Below are 24,105 nucleotides of genomic sequence, written 5' to 3'. Positions count from 1 at the left end.
CAGTTTCTCAAAGAGGAAATAAAGACATGGTTTAAAGGGTGATTTACAAGAGACTTCACATAAAGATAATTTCTGGTAGTCTTTGTAGCACTTTGTTTTGGTGTATGAGCCTTCTGCAACAGACCAAAAGCCAAACACCTAACCCAAAACAACTGCTGAAAGCTGAAGCCAGGCAAATCAAAACAGAACATAAGGCTCTTGGCTTTATCATGGAAGCCAGGCAAATCAAAGTGGGACATAAGGCTATTGGCTTCATTGTGGGAGGCAGTCAACCGCAGTGACACCCTACCAAATGAATGGAGGGATCCTCCATTGCCTGAACTTTTGAATCATGCTGCACATGTCCTGGAGGATGGCTTTGGCCAGCCCAAGTTACCTGGCTTAAAAAGGAGTGTCTGGGTAATATTAGCCAGATAACAGAATGGCCTTTTCTGGAGAGATTAGTCTTGCCTAATTTCAGATGTAGAGTGAGAAACCTAGGCACTAGCCAGCCACCCTGTGCTCATTTTATAGTAAGTGTAGAGGAAAAGGTGATTCAGCTTACCTACCTTAGATGCTCAGCTGAACATCAGATGAATCATCTTCAACTAGTGCCTATTTCTCTACGATGACTATGGAAGGCACTTAAAAAGAGTCTTTAGCTCAGAGACAGACATCTAGCTTTCAGATACCAAAACCAGGGCAGATGAATTTCACCCGAGTTTATCAAGCACCTAGCTGAAATTGAACTCTGCAGAGGAAAATTTAAGTCAACACTCACTATATATTTAGATTTTGATCATGGTTAGCAACTGGAGAGGCCCTCAGGCATCAGCACCAGGTAATGCTGACAAAAATCACTCAGAATGAATGGTGCCACCCTGGCAGCTCCAAGGAAAGTAAAGTACAACAATTAACCACAGTATGAGAGTGAATTGTATTACCATTCTTGTTTAGTAACTTTACATGAGTTGGTGCTGGCTTTTCAGTGGGGACAAAACCCAAGGTTTCCTGCTCTGAAGACTTTCCAACTCAGCTTGGACTCTGATGCAGCCAAAGGAAAAAAGGCAGTAAAGGAAAAAAAAAAAGGGAGGAGCATGATGTCACAAGGCTGTGATGGTAAAGTGTACACTTGTCTTGCTGCCTTGACCTCCTGCCCTCATGCTGTTAGGACGAGCCAGAACTAGATTTAGGGATGACTGAGGCCAAATGATTATTTCTTGCATTTTCTTTTTGACTCTTAGTGTCACCACAGCATGGAGTAGGAGCATTTAACGCCACACCCCCTGTGCAAAATGCAATGAAAGACAAAGCCACGAGAAACTATCTTGTTCCTGGGTGTTGTAAAGATGCAAAACATTGATCGAGTACTAGATGTGTCAAACTGCTTTGCAGCTTTTATATATGTTTAATATGATGTGTATCTGTGCGTGACAAGGCAGCCGGAAGTCAAACAGGTGATGATGGGGTTGATGCTGTAATATTGCATAAAATTATTTGGAAATCAGAATTTTCTGGGAGTAAAAACAAGTGAGCACAGCGCCCTGTAGGCCTTTACAGACATAAAAGTACTTGCACCAAGCATTATGAAGTTAAACTGCCCCCCAGAAATCTATTTATTGTATTTCAATTCTATGATTTTTAATAGAGGGATAAGGCACTACAAAGTACTGCACTTTTCGCTGGTTAGAAAGAAGAATAAACACAGCATCTCTCTTCCTTGTGTGCCATTCTTCAATGTCCTTTACAAACTTAGTGATATAACCTTTGTTCTCCCACTGGTGCAACTTCATTATCTCATATGACTTTAGTCCTTACATGAGAAGCAGAATTAAAGCCAAATGCATCTGTGGCCCTGTTAAAGGAAATTATGCTGTATCATTGCAACTTAAAATGTATTTTCTTTTTTAAGCTTTTCTGTTTTATAATCCAGAAATTAAAATGCAGATTGTCTCCATGCTCACCTAATAAGGACAAAGATAGTTTTTGCTGTGATGCAACGAATGAAAAACATGTATAATTAGTGATGCACCACACAGACTGACAGAAATGGTTGCTTGAAATCTCTATTTCTAACCATCATTCTGTCTGTGTGCTAACTCACTCAAAAAACACCTTTTCAAAATAAAGATGAGTACACTTGAATGCTTGTTAAGTGTGACTTTCTACCCAAGAAAATTTGGGAAAAAAGTACATCCTGCACGTCACATCTCAGCGAGCTAAGTAATCACAATGCCACTTGAGACAAACAAGCCTAAAGTGTACAGATGTGTTTAATTTAGGTATAGAAGCAGCCCCCAGAGCTCCAACATGTCTTCATATATTTGCAGTTAAGAGTTTGTTGATAAGGTTCTTCAGAGATCCAGGAAAAATACTGAAGTTTAGCAGTGGTTTCTGAGTCTGAAGCCTTTGGGAATATATTTAGTTTAAATACGTGTCTAGAGGCGCATCTTACAGACCCTATGGGACTGTCATTAGGCGGCCTACTTCACTTCAGAATCTCATGGTTCACCTAGGGTCAGCAGAAAACGTGCTGACTGGAGGTGATCAGTAGCTTCTTTAAAGTCAAACCGGAAAGTAGTAATTCCTCAAGCGGTTATTAAGTCAAATGATACCTACTACGTAAAGGTTGGTGTCACATAAGATTCACAGTTACTACCAGTTCTGCAGTACTCATGTGAACCACGGGGCCTTTTCTATCTTTGGTCTGACATAACTTTGTATCACTCCAGGGTAATCCTGTTAAAATAAATTGTGTTTGACTGATAAACAGTTAAATCAGACCGAAAGGTGTATGGATACTTTGATGGTTGCCAACAATATTTCCAGCACTTGTAATATCTTCCAGAATGTACATATATGCGTGCCAAGACATGCCCTTGCTGCTGTTCTTCCCTTTACCTGGTAATGTTACGGACCTTGGATTCTGCTAGTGCCATACAATCTGAAATATCAGGGCAATTGTTTTTATGGATCAGAGGTGCTCATGCAAATACATATTGTTCCCACTTGCTGTTTAGAGTGGACATGGTTAAACGTGACATGGAAAGTAAACATCAGTGGGTTTATTTCTCTTAAACAGTGCAAAAGTTCTGTGTATATTTATAAGAATCTGTCAGTTCTATGTCTTTTTTTTTTTTTTTTTGCGAAGTGGCTACATAAGATGCTTGGCGTTGTTGAGAATTCCTTCCATTTATGCCTTTTATGGTAATTTTTAGGGACTCATCTAATTTGTTTTGCTGGAGTCATGGTCAGGACTATATTTTAAATCAGTTCAGAGATACAGAGGATAATTAAGCTAAAAGAATTTACATTATTCCTTAAATGGGAGTTGTAACTTTATTGTGATAGTCCTTGTTTTAGCTGCCGAGTATGTACTTCTAGAGACACATTCCAATGAAAATATTATATTAAAATGATATTTTCAAAGGGTAATATGCTATCCAAGGCTGTTCATCCTATGCCAGACTGCTTTAGCAATAAAGCACCTCTTCAGAAAATTGTTTAATAACAGATAAATACATATTTCTGATTTTAAACAGAAGAGAAGAACTGATTGCAACAGCACTACTGGAAAATGCTGATGCTTTATCAGCCCTTTCTGCATGGACTACAAAGGTAGCTCTACTTTCTGCATCTAAACATAACAACAGGATTGGAATCAAACTCTGTAGAATGTAACCTCTGAAATGTATACAACTGGCCAAGTACTACCTTTTTTCCCTCTGCATAAATAATGTTAATAATCTCCTGGATTAGCACACTAAAATCCCAGTGCGGTTAATTATAGTCTTACATTATTTATTTGTATTTTATTTTCCACAATTAGGAAAGAATTTCCTAACCCTTAAGGAAAGAAATCTCTCCTTATTATAAATAAAGTGTAAGAAATTTTCTTGCTTCCCATCTTAAATTTTCAACATGTAGCAAAGCAGTCTGCATGGAACAGGATACCATACATCTTTTAGATATATTGGAGAGTAAATTTACTCATTATAGTAAATGAGGTTTTGAATAGTTAAGGCTAGTAAGCAGCAAGAGAACATCAGAATTAATATGAATACCATTTAAAAAAACCAGAAAGCATCCACAGGGCAGGTGTCTGTATTAACTGGTTGGCCGCACAAACCAATTTCTCAAATACCAACATGTAGAAAGGCAAAGCACTAAACTGTACACTTTATAAAATATCACATCAAGCTGCATAATGAATGACATCCCATAGGTTTTCATGTTTTGGGGGACATAGCTGATTTATATCATGGTGGTCTCTGTCTGCATAAATGAGTGAGCCCTTGAATTCCGGTGAAGCTGGGAAACACTTTCTGATCCATTTCGAGAAATTGAAGAGCTGTGGAATCTGTAATCCCTGCCTGCTGTCTGCTTCCAGCACAAACTCCGCCATTTTCTTTTCAGCTCCCCTTGCACCTGTGTTAAAAAGAAAATGCACGAGATGAAAATGTTCTTTTACGTGAGGAGCTTTTCTATGTTTATTGGCTGTCAAATGGGGATCTCCAGGAATAGAATCGTAGAATGGATTGGGTTGGAAGGGACAATAAAGATCATCCAGACCACCTCCCCTGCCATGAGCAGGGACATCTTTCACTAGACCAGGTTGCTCAAAGCCCCATACAACCTGATCTTAAACACTTTGAGTGATGGAACATCCACAGCTTCCTTGGGCAACCTGTTTCAGTGGTCTCCACCACACTCAGAAAAAATTCCTTCCTTAACATGCAATCTAAATCTACCCCCTTTCCGTTTAGAACTGCTACCCCTTGTCCTGTCGCTGCAGGCCCTGCTAAAAAGTCTTTCTCCGTCTTCCTTATAATCCCCTTTTTTTATACTGAAAGTCTGCAATAAGGTCTCCCCAAAGACTTCTCTTCTTCAGGCTGAACAATTCCAACTCTCTCAGCCTCTCTTCATAGGACAGGTGTTCCAGTCTTCCGATAATTTTTGCGGTTGTCCTTTTGACTCGTTCTAACAGGTCCACGCCATTCTTGCACTGAGGACAGTCACCTCTCTCGATCTGTTGGCCACGCTTCTCTTGATGCAGGATACAGTCGGCTTCCTCAGCTGCGAGTGCACATTGCTGGCTCATGTCCAAGTTTTCATCCCCCAGCATCCCCAAGTCCGTCTCGCTGAACAGCTCTCAAACCATTCATCCCCCCATTTGAACTGACATTGGGGGTTGCCCCAACCCAGATGCGAGACCTTGCACTGGGTCTTGCTGAACTTCATGAGGTTCGCGTGTCCCCACTCCACAAGCCTGTCAAGGTCCCTCTGGGTGGCAACCCTCCCCTCTAAAGTATCAAATCAGTTTTTACAAAGATTACAAAACAGAGGCAAAGACTGTGTCTGTGCTGTCTGTAAGGAGATGCCCCAAGGCCACTTTCAAAATCAGTTTTGTATCACTTGTGCTGCAACATTAGCTTTTGGTATCTAGCTATTAATCACACATATTTAAAGCAGAGAATCAAATGATTAGCCCAGCATCAAGCATCTCATGAATATCAAAGACCAGAATAGCACTCAGGAGACCTGACTGCCAATTCCCTGTGCAAGCAGGTGTCGTCTTCAGACAGATTCCTCCTGTCAGACGCTGCATGCTGTTTAATGTATTTTCTACTTAAAAAGTGGCTGATATCAAAAGGAATTCCTTGCATCTCCCTCAGTTGAGATTAGGAAAGCTGTTACATGCTGAGTACTTCTGAAAATCTGCTGCTGCTCTGGGGGTTGGATTCTGTCAGAGGACTATGCCTAAATACTTACTAAATGGTGTTTCAAGTTTTAGATAAATTTCTAGACTTGTTGCACCACACTTGTACAATCCACATTACTTACAATGGATCTAGAATTAGATCATGTTAAATAACAGAAGACACATTTACTAACACCTCGGTTTCAAACAGGTCTTAACTCTTCACCCAAATACACTAATTTCTCCTGTTGTACATAAACATATATTCTATAAATAGGAATGCAAACATCTTCTGAAACAGCTTCATGTATCAGAGTGAAATTAAAGGGCCACTTATACATTTACTAAAAACAGTATTTAACATCCTCCGTAGGAAAGGTGAGACTTACTTCACTGTTCAAAAAACAATACAGGACTGCAACAATCAACCCCTGGAATGAGACAATATTTGTAAGTTAGTAGGCAGCACCAACCTAGGTCAATAAAACTTCTTTTGAATAAAAACTTTAAAATTTACCTGAAAAGATCCCAAACACAACTCAAAGATTATTTTATAATTATTGGAACTGCGGTCAGGAAACAAAGCAAACACTGTGTAGTGAACTCCAAATAACGGAATAAGCAACAATGTGGATTTTGCGAGTCTCCTGGGTAAATAAAAGAGAAAAAGCTGGAGTTTAATGATGAGCTCTTGTTTTTCTAAGATAAGAACCTGATGCAATGTTGTTTACATAAAGCTTGTATGACTTCAGATTGGTAAACAGTCTCACTAAAGCGTTGTTTATTGCAAATCGTTTTCCTGTCAGGTTTGCTATGACATTAGCCACATAGTAACCTCTTAACTCAAAGTGGGCAGTTGCATGTTATACTTGCTCTTGCTGACCTTCCAGCTTTTCAAAAGCTGGTAAAAGGCTACAGAGCCCCTCTAAACCAGCCGACCCTTTTTCAGCTGCCCTCTGGACAGCAGCAGGGTGTAGGACCTGTCCTCTGCTGTGTCCTTGACATACAGCCAGCTCCCAGCCTGGTTTCATGGCACGGTTTTTTGGCGTGGGGTTTTACTGCATTATTCCAGAGGACCGCATCCCACAAAGTGTCATAAACTGCCCTCAGATCTCTCACGATATTTTTTACCTGGCGTAATGGGTTCAGAGTGGAAAGGAATAATGCCTTGCTGCAATGTCATACTGGTAGATCCTCTTGTATGGGAAGCAAAATCTTTCTTTTGAAATTAATTGATGTTAATTTCCTTTAAATGTGCGACCGTATGGTTAGTCTGTGTATTGCACATACACAATATCCAAACAGTACCTAGAAAATGTAATCCAGAATAATCTCAACAGTGAGATTTTCAGGAGCAATTTCAGATTTACCCTGAAATACTAAAATCTCACAACCACAGTGATGGTATTAAGCACATACCATTAGCTAGTTTTTAATATTGTCAATTACATAATAAATTTTAGCACAATACACTACTGAAGTTAAGGAAGGAGAACTTCAAATTATTAAGCACAGCAGCTCTGACAAACTGCCTGTGAAACCATTGAAATGATGCATTGCTAATTATCCCTTATCTGTCACTTATTTCACTCTAATAACATCAATTTTATGTATTATACAGGGTTAGTCATGCATTATTATGGATGTCTGGTATCAGATAAAATTATGAAATTATAATGTAGAGTCCCATAATTCATCACTGTCTTGATGAATATAACTTGATTTCACAATGAAAGGATGCTGTTGTGAATTTACCTATTTTAACAGAAAAGTCAAGGTATTTCAAGCATATTTTTTTTTCTGTGTCAGTCTTCATGGCCTGCCTTTGCTCATAATGTCTCAGTGGCTGCATCTGTTTATGTGGAAATAATCGGTTTTGACAGCGAAATTTCTCAAGAACAGTAAAACCTTCACATCTAAAGGTGATGCCAGTAGGCGGGACAAATAGGATTTCCTTAGCAGAAGAAATTAATTTACAACTGGAGAATATGACGATGCATCAAATTTCCCCGTTTCCCAAGTGAAAAGGAAAACTGATTTTATTTGAACTTAACATTACCCACTGCAAAAGTAAAATGAGCAACGAAAAGGATGGAACAAGGTACAAGCAAGTGGGACAGAGGAAGGGAAGAAAAATGGTGACTTGTATGAGTAGTATTCATTTTAGATTCATGTCTCACTTTCACTCCATTCTTGTTTTAATAATTTTTGTCTAGCTGATACTACTTTATACTGCAGTTACATTTTAGTGAAGAGACAGACAAAATAGCCTTATTCTTCTCTGTATTTTAGAAAATGCATTTGCATTTTGAAAAACAAGCCTTCCAAACCTTTAATTTGCTCTGTAGATGCAGTATTTCTTGAGGAGGTTAATCTACTGTTCTCCTGGGTATCAGCTAAAGACTATCCAATCCAAACTTAATCAGGCAATCAAATGCTAAAAGTAAAGAATTCACAGGGCTGAATAACGAAGGACAAGGTCGCTGTTAATGAACATTTTATACTATGAAGCACTAGAGTAAACTGTGGAAAATTATGAGACTGATAGGAAGGGAATGTCTCATTTTCATAAAATACATAAATACCATGGGGAATCAAAGAAAAGTTCCTGTCACAGGAAGTAAACTTGAGGAATTTTCCTGCCCATAGGTTGGTCATTGTGCTAAATAATAATGCGGCAACTGTGTGATTTCATCCCAGTTGACTTGATTCTCCCACATTTCGTTAATTCACGCAGCAAACACAAAAAAGGACCTTTGTAGCTCTATGAAGCAAAGCATTATGTCAATCTAGTTGTGTTGCCTTTCCTGCGGCACATCAGAATTCTTCACTTTTTGCATCAAATGTGTCACGTTGTTTACAAAACACATCAGGTCTTAGCTCTCTTAGTTTTAAAGATATGCTTTACTTCAGCACACCATGTTTTGTCTGCTTTTAGGACAGAAATTCAGTATTTCTTAAATGAAGAAAAGGCGTTATCCAGGAGCACATTTTCAAAGTCCATTTGCATGGGTTTGAATTTTCAGTGTTCATGTTAAGTTTTGTCATTGAAATATCGTATTAACGTCCTAAAGTGTCAAACTCAGTGCCTATTTCTGGGCTTTAAACTAAGACCTACTACAACAGACTCTTCGATCCTGCATTACTGTAACCAGCAGGTATTTAAATAAACAACAATAACTGATATGGAAATATAATAAAGAACAAATCCAATTTTAACAAAGTATTTAAATTGCCCCCCAACGTTCCTTGATTCTGAAGCTGTGGCAACGATGGATGTTAGGATTTGACGTTCAAACCAAACAAAAAAGAAGAAAATCTAAACAGAAATGAAGTTGAGCTAAGTCAGAAACTATTGCTTTCCTGAAGAAAAATATAGATGCTATTTTAAATCAACATAAAACATTACATTTCATTTTTAACTTTTTGGAAACCACATAACTTCTTTCCAGCTCTTAAAATATATGTAAGTATCACAAGAAAAAGTATTTTAGAAACAAACAAACAAACAAATGCTATTAAGGAGGCTGAAACAGTGTTTTGATATTGAAATTTTTGTTACGTCAAAATGAAATATTTACACATTAAAAGAAAGATATTACTCTCCATATTTTTTGCATCAGCATATTCATTCATGGATTAAACTCCAATTCGAGAATAGCTTGTTGGTCTTTATAAAATTGCTTATTTTTTATTGAATTTAGTGTTTGACAAAACAATTAGGTTCATCTCTATTTCAGCATAGTGATAAGATGTTCATTAAACCACATCTAAAATATTCCTAATTAAATGTAATTATATTATCACAGAAATTGTTGGTAGCAGGTTTTGGCAGAGGAAATCTTACAGAGATTATTTTGGTTCTGTATATAATATCAAAAAATATGACTCACTTGTACTGTGACTGGTCATTTCCTCCAACATCTGGAGATCTTAACTTCTGCAGTAGGATTCTTATAATACTAATGAAAAGTATAAAATTCACCTACAAAAAAAAAAACCAAAGAAGAAAAAAAAACACCCAAAAAGTGATTTCTGACTTCTGCACTCAACATGCAGCACAAAGAAATGCTTATCAAGTTGGACAAATCAACTCAGCAGTGGGTGCTATGTACCTCCTGCCAGAACACATCCAGCTCTACGCTGCCAAGCCTACTGTCTGTGTTCTGCCCCACTAAGTTTGTTACGTCCAGTGCACCTCTGCATTAGCCAGGCTGGCTAAAGCTCTTGAAAGCCCCAGTTGTCAGAAATGCCCTCCTTTCAAAATCTCAGCTGAAGACAGGTTTGGGACAGGCAGGATGGGACACTGCATGTAATTTGGTACAATCAAGCATTGTCCTAAATTGTCAGGTGGATTCACAACTGGAAACCCAAAGGAAAATGTGAGTCCGACACACTGACCCTCTCTCTCATGCCTCTCACCTTGACTTTATTATTTTCTGTCTGAATTAGGGGAAGAGAAGATCATTGCACAGATAATCTGTCCACTCCAATCAAGCATAGAAAGGGCCTTTCCAAGTATCTGTCTGTCTTGGGTATTGATGCAGACATTATCACTGAAGGAACTGAGTCCTTGCAGTCTAATTCTTGTGACAGCCCTCTGACATAAAACAGTAGTAATATTTTATTTCATATTTCATTTTCTAGAAAGGCACTTGCATAATAAAAGTTACGATCAGACCCCGATCAATCTAGAAAATTGAAATATAAAAATCAGTAGTTCCCAAGTTTTGCTCCCATTATTCGTTCATCCTTGGCTTTTGGCACCTTGTGTACACCAGCTCTTCTGGTGCTGGCTTGTTTGGTGCAGTCTAGAAAACCACACACTAAATGCAGCATGCCCGTACTAAACTGAGAGAACACCTGGAATCCACGCCTTCACAGCAACAACTATTCTACTCTTCGGTTCTTCACGCTTCCTCCTCCTAAAGATTTTCAATATTAGTCGCATTGTGGGCTTGCTTTCATACTGTTACATAAGACAGTCAATGAGGGTTGTCAGCTTAGGTGTTTTCTCCTTTATCTTCCTGGAATTCAGCTTCTGTCAGAGTTTTTCTGTCTTCACCTCATTGACTACTTACACAGATGTCCTTCCTGCTACTGAAGCCATTTTTTATTGGTGGTTACCCTTTCCACCATTCTCTGAGAGTCTTCCAGTCTTCCTACATTCTCAAGCAGACTCAAGGCACTGTGTAAGTGAGTACGATCTAAGTACATCATACTTTTATTGAGAAGCATCACAACTCTTTCACAACACCTATCCAAAAAACTTGCAATGATCTGTTTTCATTGTTGAATGGCAGGCAGCACTGACCTCATTATTCAGATCTGAATCTTCAACTTCTCTTTTTTTTTCTAGAAGGTAATAGGAAATGTTGAGGCTTATCATGTGTACGCAAGTTGAAAATCATGTTCTCATGGATGTGGTGTTTTTCAATGACCAATTTTACATGGTGTTTCATTAGCTCCTCTTGCTCTATGAATGCATGCGCTACTTTGCACAGCTGTAAGTTTGCACAGCATCCTAGCTGCCACAATGAATGTGCAGGTTGTAGTTCAATGTTCCAACAAGATACATTACTTATTCAGCAGGAAAGTGCGAGTATCACTGCTTTCATAACTCCCTTTCCAGCTTAACTTCCCAAATGCAAAATGCAGTTGATGAAACAGCTGAAGAATCATCGAACTGGAGAAATAAGTGGTTTCAAAGTACACATTGCAGAATCACTTGGCCATCTTTAGTTGCTCTCATCCCTAAAACATGCTGCTTAAGAGAAGAAACATATCTGGAAGGAGACAGCAGATCCTAAACATGTGCACCCAGCAAGCCAAAAAAGATTATTTGCAAAATGTTTCCCTATGTCTTACAATCCCTTTGTGTCAAATCAGTAATGGAACCATGAAAAAAAAGAATGGGGGAAAAAAAAGAAAAAAAACCCTGCCACGAATAGTGATTCTGGTCCACCTTTTAAGACATACTGAATTTTTGCTGAGTGACCAGTACTCCATTTTCTTAACTCAGAACTCATTTCCCAGTCTTTGCTAAGATCCAGCTGCCATTAAAGTCTGCCAATGAGCACTTGGATAACTTCTGTTTCCAGGTCTAGGACTTCTTTGGAGGAACACTGCATTCTGGCACATGAAGTTCAGCCACCTACCAGATAGCTGTTAAAATTGAACATCCAGAGAATAGACTCATCTTTCTGTAAACACCAGGTGGTTTGTTTTGCTTTTATCTTTCAGCATATTTTCTTGACTCTGGACCATCCCTCATTCTCCAGCTCCTTTGAGGTACACATATTCTGTACGGATGCTGTAGTTCTGTTGCATGCCCATTTCTTCATATCATAAAACATCTTTTCTGTGAGTCCTTACCTTATGTCATTTCACACATATGCCTACTCTGCTTTCTCTTTAAACACTGCAGAATTTACTCTGATGAAGATGATAGAAAGTTCTCTCAAAATGATTATCAGCAGGCACAGACCCAAAGGCAAGCCCAAGTGTAATGTGCAATCTTGACATCTTGTGTAATCTAATAATGTCCCAATTTTTCTGACTAAAATGTTAAAAATAATGCAAGTGTATCTAAATGTATTAATTTGCACTATGACTGTTTTCAGAAACTGACATACAACCATAGGATATTATGCCCAAAGTTAATTACACAATCATCACAGTGAGCAGGAATTTTATTATGCTACTCCAGTAATTCTGATGAGCTCCACATAGGAAAAGCCCCATGAAACATTCTCAAATGGTATTCTTTTGCAAATACTTCATGTTCAATATATAATTCAGTAGACTACCAATTAAAGAAAGATATACACAGCCATAGTTTTTTATGGCTGCAGTAATATCAGATTCTCAATTACAGGGTTATCTATTTACACACAAAATCAAATCTGCAATTCATTGAAAAGTATAATTAGATTTTTTCTTTCCCCCAGGCTCATAAACAGGAGAGATGTTAACAAAAGAAGAACATACAAATAAAAGCAACAGCTCATTTAATAGGAGGCAGATAAATTTTGAAGGGAACAAATTTTAATGGCCTTGGCATCTGTTTAACACTTCTCCTACAGCGCAATTTCTTTTCATTAAAACAGAATTCTTGCCTATCTGTAACTAGCAGTAAAGAATAATGGCTATATGCACTGCAGAATGCTGTACTGATCTATAATTCATGCTTCAAAGTTTACTTACTATAATAGAAATTAAAATTGGTATTCGTATAACCCACCAGGGACCACCATGCTCATTCGTATCCCAGCAACTATAAAAAAAAAAAGGAAAATTATGTTGACATTAATATCATCTGGCAAGCAAGACCTAGGAGGAGAAGTATTTCTTATACACAAGTCAAAGCACAGTAAAATAATGCCTGTGCTAGCCTAGAATTTGGCGTTCAATCTTTTTCTGCCTGTAATTTTATTTCCCTGGTTTTAACATGCATATTCAAATCAGCTAAAACACCAGGCACACTAGACTGTACCATTAGACATCACGGAGGATGTCGGCCTTTAGGGAGACCAAGCTTAGTTTCACTTTGTGTAAGGACACTTTTCCAATAAGCGCTTAACACCAGCCTCTGGGCAGCTGACAGATACAATTGAAACGACATTATTCCTTGTGGGGTATTTAGGTTACAGATGGCTGGAACTGGTTTAGGAAAATGTGAGACTGAACCTGAAACTTAGTCTGAAAAACTGAAAATTTAACTTTTGCTGTGGGCTCAGCACTTTTGGTGCAAATACTCTGATCTAAGTGCTCTGAAAGATTAATCTTGAGCATGGGCAATACCCTTCAGAGCTCCTCTAACTGTGATCGCAATGGCAAAGGAAATAGGAGTCAGGCTTTGCTTTACATGTTAGAGGTCTTGCAAAGAAAACTTAGAAATTAAGTAGGACATGATTTTTCAATTTAATTACAGAATAAATTGAAAAATATTAGCCAGGTTGAAAAAAGAGAGGAGTGTGAAAACTGTCCCACTAGCTAGGAATGCTCTCCCATTCCCTGGGGACAGCATAAGTCTGATCTTCCTAGAAAGAAAGTTCTTATCTCAGTTCCCCTTCCCAGGGAGAAGCTAGCCAGGCCTAGCTCTAATTAGTCATAGTTTTACCTGACTACGTGCATCTTCAATATGTTTACATCACACTGCTTCACTTCTGGGAATGTGATTTAGATATACCCAAAGTTATCTAGATTTCAATCTTTTAAGTTGCTAATTAGCAAATTAGAATGCCCAGCATCTTACTGTGCTGTACTGCAGCACTGAACCCAAGGATCCCCTCTGCTATTTTAAGTATTATTTTGACCTCCAAAGCACATAGCTCTAAGTGTGGGTCTCAAGGGGTAACGTTAGTCAAAACCTTTCTCTGCTCTCTCCTGCCCTCAAGGTTTTTCAAATAAACAGCATAAGCAGCATGCTGAAGAGCTCCTAAACACCTGTCCCTTTATTGCCGTATCTGAAATTTCAATACTGTGCTCATCCCCTTCAAAACAGCAAACTACCTTTGTGTGAACACCACCATAGCCAAGGCAAGGATTGTATTGGCACATTAGAGGCTTTAAAATTTCTCTCCCCCATGTGCTTACCCAGTGTCCTCTAAAATGATCCGTGTCACTGTCCACGTAATAATGAATATGGTAGGAATTCCTGAAAAATCCCAGAGGTTTAGAGGATGATCAAAAAAATATACGACCACAAAAAAAGAAAAGAAAAGAAAAGAAAAAAGTTCAGCCTGCTAGTAACCACTTATTCCCCAAACACACAGCACACAGTAAACATGTGCATGGAGAGGCCCATCTGATGAGCTATGTGATGTAAGCAATGTATTGCAAACAAAGACTGCAGGGATAGTGGGTTTATTTCTTATAAAAATGCAGCCACAATGATAATATACAGAGAACATGCCTTAGGCTTCTTTCAAGCTGTCGGAGTGACCTACAGGGCAATAGATACAAGTTATGCATTCCCAACGCACTTCCAAGGGCTGCAATATAAAACTGAAGTGTAAATCATTTCATAAAGAACCATTCCCACAGACTGGTTTATTCCCATTTCCCAGCAATACCTAAATGTTTTATGACCACCAATTACTGGAAGCTTTAAAGTGCTCTGCGTAGATATCATTGCACTTTCTGGAAATGAAAGGAATACACGTATTTAAAACCAGATGGAGAATATGATTGGGCTTCTAAAAAAGGCAAATAGCATAGCTTGTGGCTGTGCAGGTAAACTTTCTTTTTCCTCCCAAATTAGGACAGCCTGAATTATACGTTTTGCAGTGGCAGTCCTTGCACCATCCTATATCTTGAACACCCCCTGGGCAATGTGCACATCGGCACGGGTCGGAGCCATGCCAAGAACCAAACTAGCACTTATGCCTCAGTACTTTTGTGCCCCCTCCCTCCCATGGTACAGCAGCTGTAACCTCTGCTGGCGCTGAACCGTGGAACTAGTGAGTCCGAGGAGTCATCCAACAGAAATGGCATGACCCCCTTGGTATGGAATATTGAACCTAACTAATATATACAGACAGAAAAAAAAAGAGTATTATTGGAAGATGTTGAAGTTCTTACCCCATCCAATCAGCAGGTAGACTGTGAAGTGTCTGTTGGGGGAGAATATCAGCACAAGGAGGATGTGGAGGTAAAGCCCTTCAACTAAGAGCCAGTAAAAGTTTGCCATAACACCATACTGAAAAAACACCAAAATAGCCTTGCAGCCCACCTGAAATATCAGAGTACAGATCAAAGTTGTTGCAGGAAAGATGCTGTATTATTCTGTTATTAATATATCCTATAGATCTTAACTCTCCATGTAATACTAGTAACCCAGGTCCAGCTGAAAATTTTTTTTTCAGTCATGCCAAATGAGACATTGTAAACGTTACTGTGTAGATATATATATGAAGAAAAGGAATTATTAAAAAATTATTTAGATGGCTCTCAGCAAATTTGCTCAGAAATTTTGAAACCTTCAATAATTTCAAATTCAAAATAAATATTGTAAAAGGTAACAGTTATCAATAAATGCACACATTTGCAATAGTTAACACATAGCTATTAGATTAAATGACCATCTAGTAGGTGGTTTATAAATACATTAAAATCCCAGCTAACAGGAAAATTAACAAAGAAACTGCTTTATTAATTTCTCAAGACTAAATGAGAAACTGAGTGAAAAATATAACTTTACATGATGAATAATCTAAGTAGACTTAGAAGAAAAAGACTGGAATTTTAAAAATTACATTTTCCCTGTAGAAAATGCTTTAGCATTTCTTTAGTAACAAAACACGTAAACAGGTATCATGAAATGAAGTCCCAGTTACAGTCTATGTGCTGCTCTTCAGAACTGATTTTCAGCTGTCTGTGCTGCTGATGTTCCACAGTGCTGGCTGCTGCTACTTTGGTACTTCCCAGCAGGAATGTGGGATGTGAGAATTGAACATAAAAATGTTTCCGTTGACTCTGAACTGAGAAATGTGATGATACGGTGAATGTAACAGACTAAACAAAATGGACTTGTGGTGGGTTGACCTTGGCTGGATGCCAGGTGCCCACCAAGCGGCTCTGTCACTCCCCTCCTCAGCAGAGCAGGGCAGGGGAGAAAAAAAGATGGAAACAAACCCTTGTGGGTCAAGATAAAGGCAGTTTAATGAAGCAATAGCAAAAGTCTCATCAGTGGAAGCAAAGCAAAACAAAAGATGTTATTCTCTACTTCCCATCAGCAGGCGATGTTTGGCCACTTCCTGGGAAGCAGAGAATCACTAAATAAAACTTCTAGCTTCTGCCTGCTTTCCTCCCTTCCCCGTTTTAAATACCCTTCATACTTCCACTGTTTCTGTTAAAATTCCAAGTACACCAAATACCTAAGAAGCGAACTCATTAATTTAGTGACTGATTCCTCTGTCTAAACATGGGTGTCTATTATAAGGTGAGATGCCATCAGGGACCTGTCACCAGCTGCTAAGCCAGAAGGTCACTGACTTCCTAGAGACACTTCTTTGTATCCATCAGCCCCTTGTGGTGTCTCGGGTATCTCAGTGCATCCCAAGTAACATACATGCCTATATTTATACCCATGTACATGTCTACATAGACAACCAAATAAGAATCCAAAGGCTTGAATTCATTTCACCTAATTTTAGCTGCCTACAAGCAAGGTTTCTGGTGAATGCTAGCCATCTACTAGCCAACCAGCTCCTTATGCAGCCACGAAGACAGACAGGCATGACCAGAGAAAGTCTTAAAAGCAGATGAGATAAACTGTCCAGTGAGAAAGACAGAAGCCCAGAGAAACAGCGTAGTTCAGTCATCTCATTTAATAAGACTAATCTTACCTCTGGACTTTGCATCCACTGGAGGGATATCCACTGCAGACCAGTAATGGCCAGAAAATTTCAAAATGCAAGTTGCGATTTGCTTTTATGCTTATGACTACTTACAACCAGATTAGCAAAGTCTAAACCTTTTAAATTCCAATACTCCCCTGTATTATATTCTCAATTTACACACCAGAACTCCGCAACAAAATGTTTTCCCTTCCTCCTGCAGGAGGATACACCTCTATCAGGTGTATTTCCAGATGCTGAACAGCGAAGGTATCTGTCAATAAACCGTTAGCCAGAACTGTGGCTCTGTGTCACTCAGATCCAGGACCTAGTTACATTGCATTCTGAATTGCGTGCTTTTCAACACCTGTGCATGCAGCAGAACTGTGGAACATCACACACGTGACAAAAGGGGCAAAGCCCACAGGCTGTTACATCAGAAAGGCAGCATCCAGCCAATGCAAGACAAAACAGCCTTGCTAAGCTGGCATCAGATTATCCCACGTATAATGCACCAAAAATTACTCAACGGTCCACAAAACTGGACATATTCAAATAGGAAAATATGAGGCTTTCAGGCAGGAATAACAGGAGAATAAAAGAAATTGCAGAAATCAAGCAGTATTTTGAGAGTCCATTGACTAATCTTTCAAGGACCTAAGACGTTTTGATTACCCCTGGCAGTCTGCCTTCTAACTACTTTGCCTTCTTTGCGTCTATTAACTCAGAGCCTATTTGTCTTCATTAGAAATATCCCAGATTACAAATTCATGCATACAGCTTGGTAGTCACTGCTAAGAACTTTATGCTGTGGGACAATACAGCTTCATCAATGTAAAAATATCTTCCTTTTTTTTCTCACAAGCTTAAACTGAAGTAAATTAAATTCAGAAGGGCTTCAGCAATATTTGTAGGATTCTTCTGCAGCACTTTTGACTGAAACAAGGCAGGCAGAGAATAGGGATTACCATATAGCGGTCAGTCTTCTAACAGCAAGACTTGAGAATTTTTTTAACCCCTGGGTATGAAAATGTAGTAAACATATTAGCTTGCCAAGAATGCAGATGACAACACTCCTGTCATAGCCAGAAAGTACAGAGGAGTTAATAAAGATAGCTCCTGCAAATATTTAATTCCCTGACTCATTTCTCTCCCTCCATTGATACCTGTCCAAATCCTAGACTCCTGATAAAGCCACTAGAACACTTCCAGAAGAGCTGCATTTAATCACTCCCAGTTGATTGGAACTCCTGTTTCTCTTAAACTCTCCCAGCTGATTAATGCAGTGGCCATATTTATTCTGAGGTATAGCTGGTCATGATTTGTTTTGGCAGATGACACGTCCCTTCATGGACATGCAAAATGACATTAACTTCTCTTACTTGTGCTGCAACCTTCTTTCTCTGGCTACTTCTAAAAGACCATTTTGCTAGTCATTATATTCTCTATAGAACTGTCTGCACTGACAGCTTGGTATCGTTAAATATTTAAAAGGATCAGGGAGGAAAATTTAGTGACACAACAGTATTATACCAGGTAGCAAATGAGGTTCATTACCCATGAGGTTTGATCCTCTGGACAGTGAGCTGTGTTGGAGCTGGAATAGAGAATATCATCCTTGACTAAAACAGAGATTGCTCTTAGAATGAAAGAGAGGAACAGGTTCAGGTGGATGTAGTTCCGAGTACAATGAAGTTTTCTAAGAAGAGATTTAAAAACAGACATTTTAGATTTTGAGACAGAAAGCTCTTCTATTAATTTCTGGTCATTTCTTAGTAATATGAACCTTGATTAAGAGCCTATCCTTTCCTCTGTCATATTCAGTGCTACTTTGCTGTTTTCTTTTATCATCATCATCCTCACCATTATTATAGGCTGTCCAAAATACACAAAGTATGTCTTACTCCTTTTCAGTATCACAGCCCAAAAGATCCCAGTGATATTTCTCCCACACTTTAACATAAACTTACAATAAACATAGAATATTATAACCTTCTGTGTGTGCACTGATCCCAGTGTTTTTCTTGCAAATAAAACTGATTATCCTGGATATATCCCAGACATGCTTTCACCTGTTATTTTCTGGTTTAAGTTTTTATTTAACTCCTGCATTTTGCTATATAATGGCTTTTCATCCTATGATTTGAGTGTACGCAGCTACAATTAAAAAATGCATTCACAATATTAGATCGCCTATCCTTTCTATCCAGTGAGATGTAAAACTTCTTAAGTCCAGCAGGCATGTGATAGCCTGACAAACAAATGACAAATTAAATATTCCAAGTAAGTGAATGAGTGCTCAGGAGAAGAAAGTTGCAAGTTCAGGGCTTTTTGCTTAAAAGACATTTCCTTCAAGACCTTCCCATTCAACAGAATTTTTTCATAGCAAATCCTCACAAACCAAACTGCTTTTGGTTTTTCTGGTCAAAACCAGCACCTTGAACTGCACCTGGAAATAAGCCAGAAGCCAGGGCATTGTAGCAAGTACGAGCAATGAAAGAACAAAGATGCAATAGGATGTTATGGTGGTGTGCAGTGGTAGCTTCCAAGTAGTCTTCACATTTTGATTTGCACCAAAGAATGCTAAATAATCCATTCTGAAACTACTAAAACAAGGACAGCTACAATGAGTGTAGGGAAATAAATAAGAGATCTGTCTTGCTAGCCCACAGTTCGGCAAGGGACAGAATACCAGGCTGAACTGACAGCAGCTGTTCAAAGATCCAGTGGTTTCTGTGGCTCTGCATGTCCCTAGCTGAACCAGGTTCTGAGAAAAACTGAAATACCAGTATTATGTTGGACTGCATCATGTGTTCCTATGGAATTCGGAGATACATGAAAGCTGCAAATGGGAGGAAAATGTTTTTCATGAGTAACTAATTTAGATGATTAGTTCTTCACCCCATACAGTAGCTGAAATAATAAATGTTGGATATATATAAGGCTGTCAAACCAGATTTTTTTATATGGGATATGTATGATGTTTCAGAATAACAAAGAAATGCTGTTTTTTAACAATGAAACAAAAACTATGCTGCTTATTCCTTTGATGTGACTACCTGATGACACAAAACTATCATGTGAGGAAAGTTTACGGACAGTTAATGCAAATGCACATGAGAGGCCATCTTTCAGAAATGATGAAGATTCATATTTTTCTCCTCGGTAAGAAACACGTATCAGAGAAACCGACATTTTGGGGGGAAGGTTTTGTTATACAGGACTAACCCTGAAGGAAGTATGGTAAGATCTAGAATGTCAGTGTTATGCGGAAATATGCTGTTCTACAATTTATTTTCACTCTGAGTTGGAACAAATAAACCTTTTCTAAAATATCTGAAAAATAATATTTATTTGTAATAATTTTGATTTCCACCTTTCTGAAATTTTATGACATATTAAGACTTAGACATTCAAAATCAAGAAATAGAAACTTGCATTCAAAGAAGGGTAAAGCAAGCAGCTTCTTTTGACTGCATCAAAATGATTAGCTTCACTGTTTATAAATTAAGGTTGGAGAAGCAAGAATGTGCCTGACAAACTGGCAACCTCCAACAGGAAAACATTGTGCCAGAAAGTTGCCAATTAACTTTAATTATGATAAATACATAGAATATTATGTGGGGAGTGGCATATAGTGACTTGAAAAACGCTGTCAGTTTAGTCTGGCAAGGTATTTACAGATATTCATGTTTTATGCCTTTGTTTTGAGATTAAAAGATTAGCCAGATATACAATCCTTTCCTTTTACAATGCTTCTGTGTTCTTTGCAGATACTAATAAATGGGAACCCTTATAATGTTTCTGTAAAGATTCAAACCAAGTCCAGTTCTTTGGAAGAAATGCAAAACAATATTGCAACTGCATGGAAGGTTTCAGAAAAAACCCTCCTTTCCCCACTGAATGGTTCTGCCTTTCATGTGCTTACAGCTGATGCTGTGAACAACTGCAAAGCACTGACGATCTATCTGTTCTGCTAGACAGTACATAATAATATAAAATGGACTGCAGAAGTCAAGTTGTAATACGTAAAAAAGAATATCCACTTCCTTGTCATGAACACATCACCCATAATTAAATTAAAATCCACATTATTCTATTTTTTCTTTCATTAAAAGTACTGCACAAATTCAGGATTAAACGCAGTATAATTTGAAACATACATAAATAAATCCAGCAATGCACAATTTTAATAATCTCTTGTGTTACTAATATCCAGAGTTCAAATTCTAATCCTGCTGGATGAAGTCAGGATTTTGACAACCCTACTGTGTTAGTAACTCCCAATTTTTAACTCAGTACTTAACTACCAAATCTCCTTTAGATAGTTTTGCTTAGAAGAGTTGTTCTTTGCTCTCCTTTTTAAACACAGCAAGCTGAAAGTTTGCTGGTTACATTCAAAGGTGAATGTGTTTCAGGGGTGAGCAACTGGTTTAATAAACAGTATATTGACTTTACCTATAACAAACTCTGAGACCTTTTAGAGAAAGTATGTTTCTTGGATAGAAGGTGCTACCAGCTAAGTAGTGAAAAGTTAAAACTTACAGAAACATTCTTATTTTCCAAACTCTGTCCTTAAAAATGACCATAATGTATGGGATGCCTTACAACATGCCTGAGACAGACATACATGCGTAGCCATCAGCATTCTCTTCTATTATTGATAATTTACAACTGCTTCAGCTAAAGCCTTCCATGATAATTGGCTGCTTGTGACATGCTTGGGAAACTATATACTGACCAGGTTATTTTTACAACTTGTTTGGGTTCCTAACTCAACTCACTGTGTTAGGAGGTCCCTACTCTCCCTGTAGATAGCAGAGAAACACGCTTCTTTAGGGGGAGACTTAGAAGACCCTGTGTTCCCTCCCTGAAAAAAAGCCTGGGTTTTCCACTGACTCAACAGAGAGATTGGGGAGCTCTCAACTTGAATATATAAGGTTTGGAGCACACCTCTGAAATTCTTGATCTGTTTGTTATAACTGACTTCTGGTGATGGACAACATTCAAATGGCTGTAACACACTGTCTTACATGCATTGTTAATTTTAGCAGTTTTGAAAATGCACAATCTGCCTGAGGCATCTCCTAGTAAGAAGAAGATAACCGTGAGTGACTGTCCTGTTTTCAGCTGGGATAGAGTTAATTTTCTTCCTAGCAGCTGGTGCAGTGCTGCGTTTTGGATTTAGTATGAGAATAATGCTGATAACACATTGTTTTATTTGTCACCAAGTAGTACTTACTCTAAATCAAGGACTTTTCACTTTCCCATGCTCTGCCAGGGAGCAGGTTCACAAGAAGCCAGGAGGGAGCAGAGCCAGGACAGCTGACCTGAACTAGCCAAAGGGATGTTCCATACCACAGAACGCCATGCTCGGTATATAACCTGGGGGGGGAGTTGGCTGGGAGCCTCTGACCACTGCTGGGGGACTGGCTGGGCATTGGTCAGTGGGTGGTGAGCAACTATACTCTGCAGCACTTGGGTTTCTTGAGCTTTATCTCTCTCTTTTTGTTATCTTCCTTTTCACTACATTTCTGTTGATATTATTATATTTTAATTTATTGCATTATTGATTTGTTTTTATCTCAACCCACAAGTTTTACCTTTTTCCAATTCTCCTCCACATCCCACCAGGGGCAGGGGGAGTGAGTGAGCGGCTGCATGGCATTTAGTTGCCAGCTGGAGTTCAGTCACGACAGTCTCAATTTTTTTCAAACACATTACAAAATATAATTATGGCCTATGTATCTGCTCTTAACAGTATCTGAATATTTAAATACTGATAAAATATGATGACAGACTGAAAGGCTTACAGAACTCTCCATAGGAATATTTCATCAGAGGAATAAGGCTCTGCCAAACAACATGCTTGTCCTCTACATATTATGTGTACTTTTCTACCAAATCTGAGAGATGCATTTTCTTTTTTTTCTTGGTGCAGAGCGGAACGGAGAAGTTGTGTGAAGTTTATAATGGAGAATATAAAGGTTGTTCTATTAGACAGGAAGAAGTGATACATAAAAGCATGAAGGTGGAGAGACTGAGAAAATCTATGATACTGATCATACCATTTTGCAGTTTCTTTTACCAGCTGGAGATTGCCTTCAGTCTCAGAAAACTCCCAGAAGTTAGGCAAAACTAACAGGCAGTACTGCCTTTCCTAATACTGCCTAACAAAACCATTGCGCTCACAGCACTATCCTTCAGCATAATGATCCATACCTTTACAACCCCACTTGGAAAAATTAATGATTACCTTTGATAATAGTACCCCTGGAAACCACTCAGAAGCTTCTGCAAAATATGGCTGCCCACTTGTCCAGTGTTGAGACCAGCATCCTACTGATTTTCAAGAGCAATTCAAGGTGTCAATTTTAATAATCAAATAGAAAATGCTTTATATAATCCATTCCTAAATGACTGTTCTTTCTTACAGGGGCTGTAATGTCTGTAAATTTGTTAAGTGCTTTGAAATTTTTTAATATGGTACTAGCAAAAATCAAGTTAGCATTATATTATTGTCAGCTGTTTAATTGAGAAAAGTGTAAAATACATGCATTTTCTAAATACCTCAGCAATCAGACAAGTAAAAACCATCTTATCACTGTTCATATTTACTCATGAAAAAAACCTACCTGAAAAGGCAAAGAATTATACTTCCTGTTGTAAGAGCAATCAGAGATACGCTGTGTCCAAGGGTATAAATTGCCTTCACCCTTACATAGAAGTTGACCTGCACAGAAAAATATACATGCAGAAACCACTTACTGATATATAAAATTCACTGTGAAATTACATAGTTTTCCATTAAGTAGCTCTGAAGGCTAAATAAATAGTATTGTTTTCACTCTTTGCTCTACAGTACATGATGAGAATATTTTATCTTTATTCCAACATATTTTTGCAATGCAACATCTCAAGCCAATGGACCTCAACAGAAAATTCAGCCTCAGGAACTCAAAACTTTAGACACACAAGCTGGTACAATTTCAGCTGATTATCCCATGCCAATGAGGTCAAAGAAAGCATCAGATTCATCAGCTTCCATAAATGCAATCAAACTGAAGAATGAGTCACACTGAA

At 38.3% G+C, this 24,105-nt stretch overlaps 1 protein-coding gene across 2 annotated transcripts in view; it reads right to left on the bottom strand.

Moving 5' to 3' along the window:
* Positions 1-3,304: 3,304 nt before the first annotated feature.
* VIPR2 (vasoactive intestinal peptide receptor 2) overlaps positions 3,305-24,105 on the bottom strand; it is a 56,931-nt gene continuing 36,130 nt past the window's right edge. The window contains exons 5-13 of one of the 2 annotated variants that reach the window (XM_055804932.1): positions 23,658-23,755; positions 18,580-18,721; positions 15,266-15,416; positions 14,279-14,339; positions 12,887-12,956; positions 9,574-9,665; positions 6,198-6,327; positions 6,070-6,111; positions 3,305-4,407 (exon numbers count right to left, since the gene is read on the bottom strand). In XM_055804932.1, the coding sequence (XP_055660907.1) occupies positions 4,234-4,407; positions 6,070-6,111; positions 6,198-6,327; positions 9,574-9,665; positions 12,887-12,956; positions 14,279-14,339; positions 15,266-15,416; positions 18,580-18,721; positions 23,658-23,755 (960 nt within the window). In that variant the 3' untranslated portion in view covers positions 3,305-4,233. The remainder of the gene's footprint in view (positions 4,408-6,069; positions 6,112-6,197; positions 6,328-9,573; positions 9,666-12,886; positions 12,957-14,278; positions 14,340-15,265; positions 15,417-18,579; positions 18,722-23,657; positions 23,756-24,105) is intronic. The other variant, XM_055804933.1, reaches the window with a different exon arrangement.

This window comes from Falco peregrinus, chromosome 5 (genome assembly GCF_023634155.1).
Source record: "Falco peregrinus isolate bFalPer1 chromosome 5, bFalPer1.pri, whole genome shotgun sequence".
Taxonomy (NCBI): Eukaryota; Metazoa; Chordata; class Aves; order Falconiformes; family Falconidae; genus Falco; species Falco peregrinus.
The sequence above is the reverse complement of the archived record's forward strand: the minus strand, read 5'-3'. Positions and strand labels throughout refer to the sequence as shown.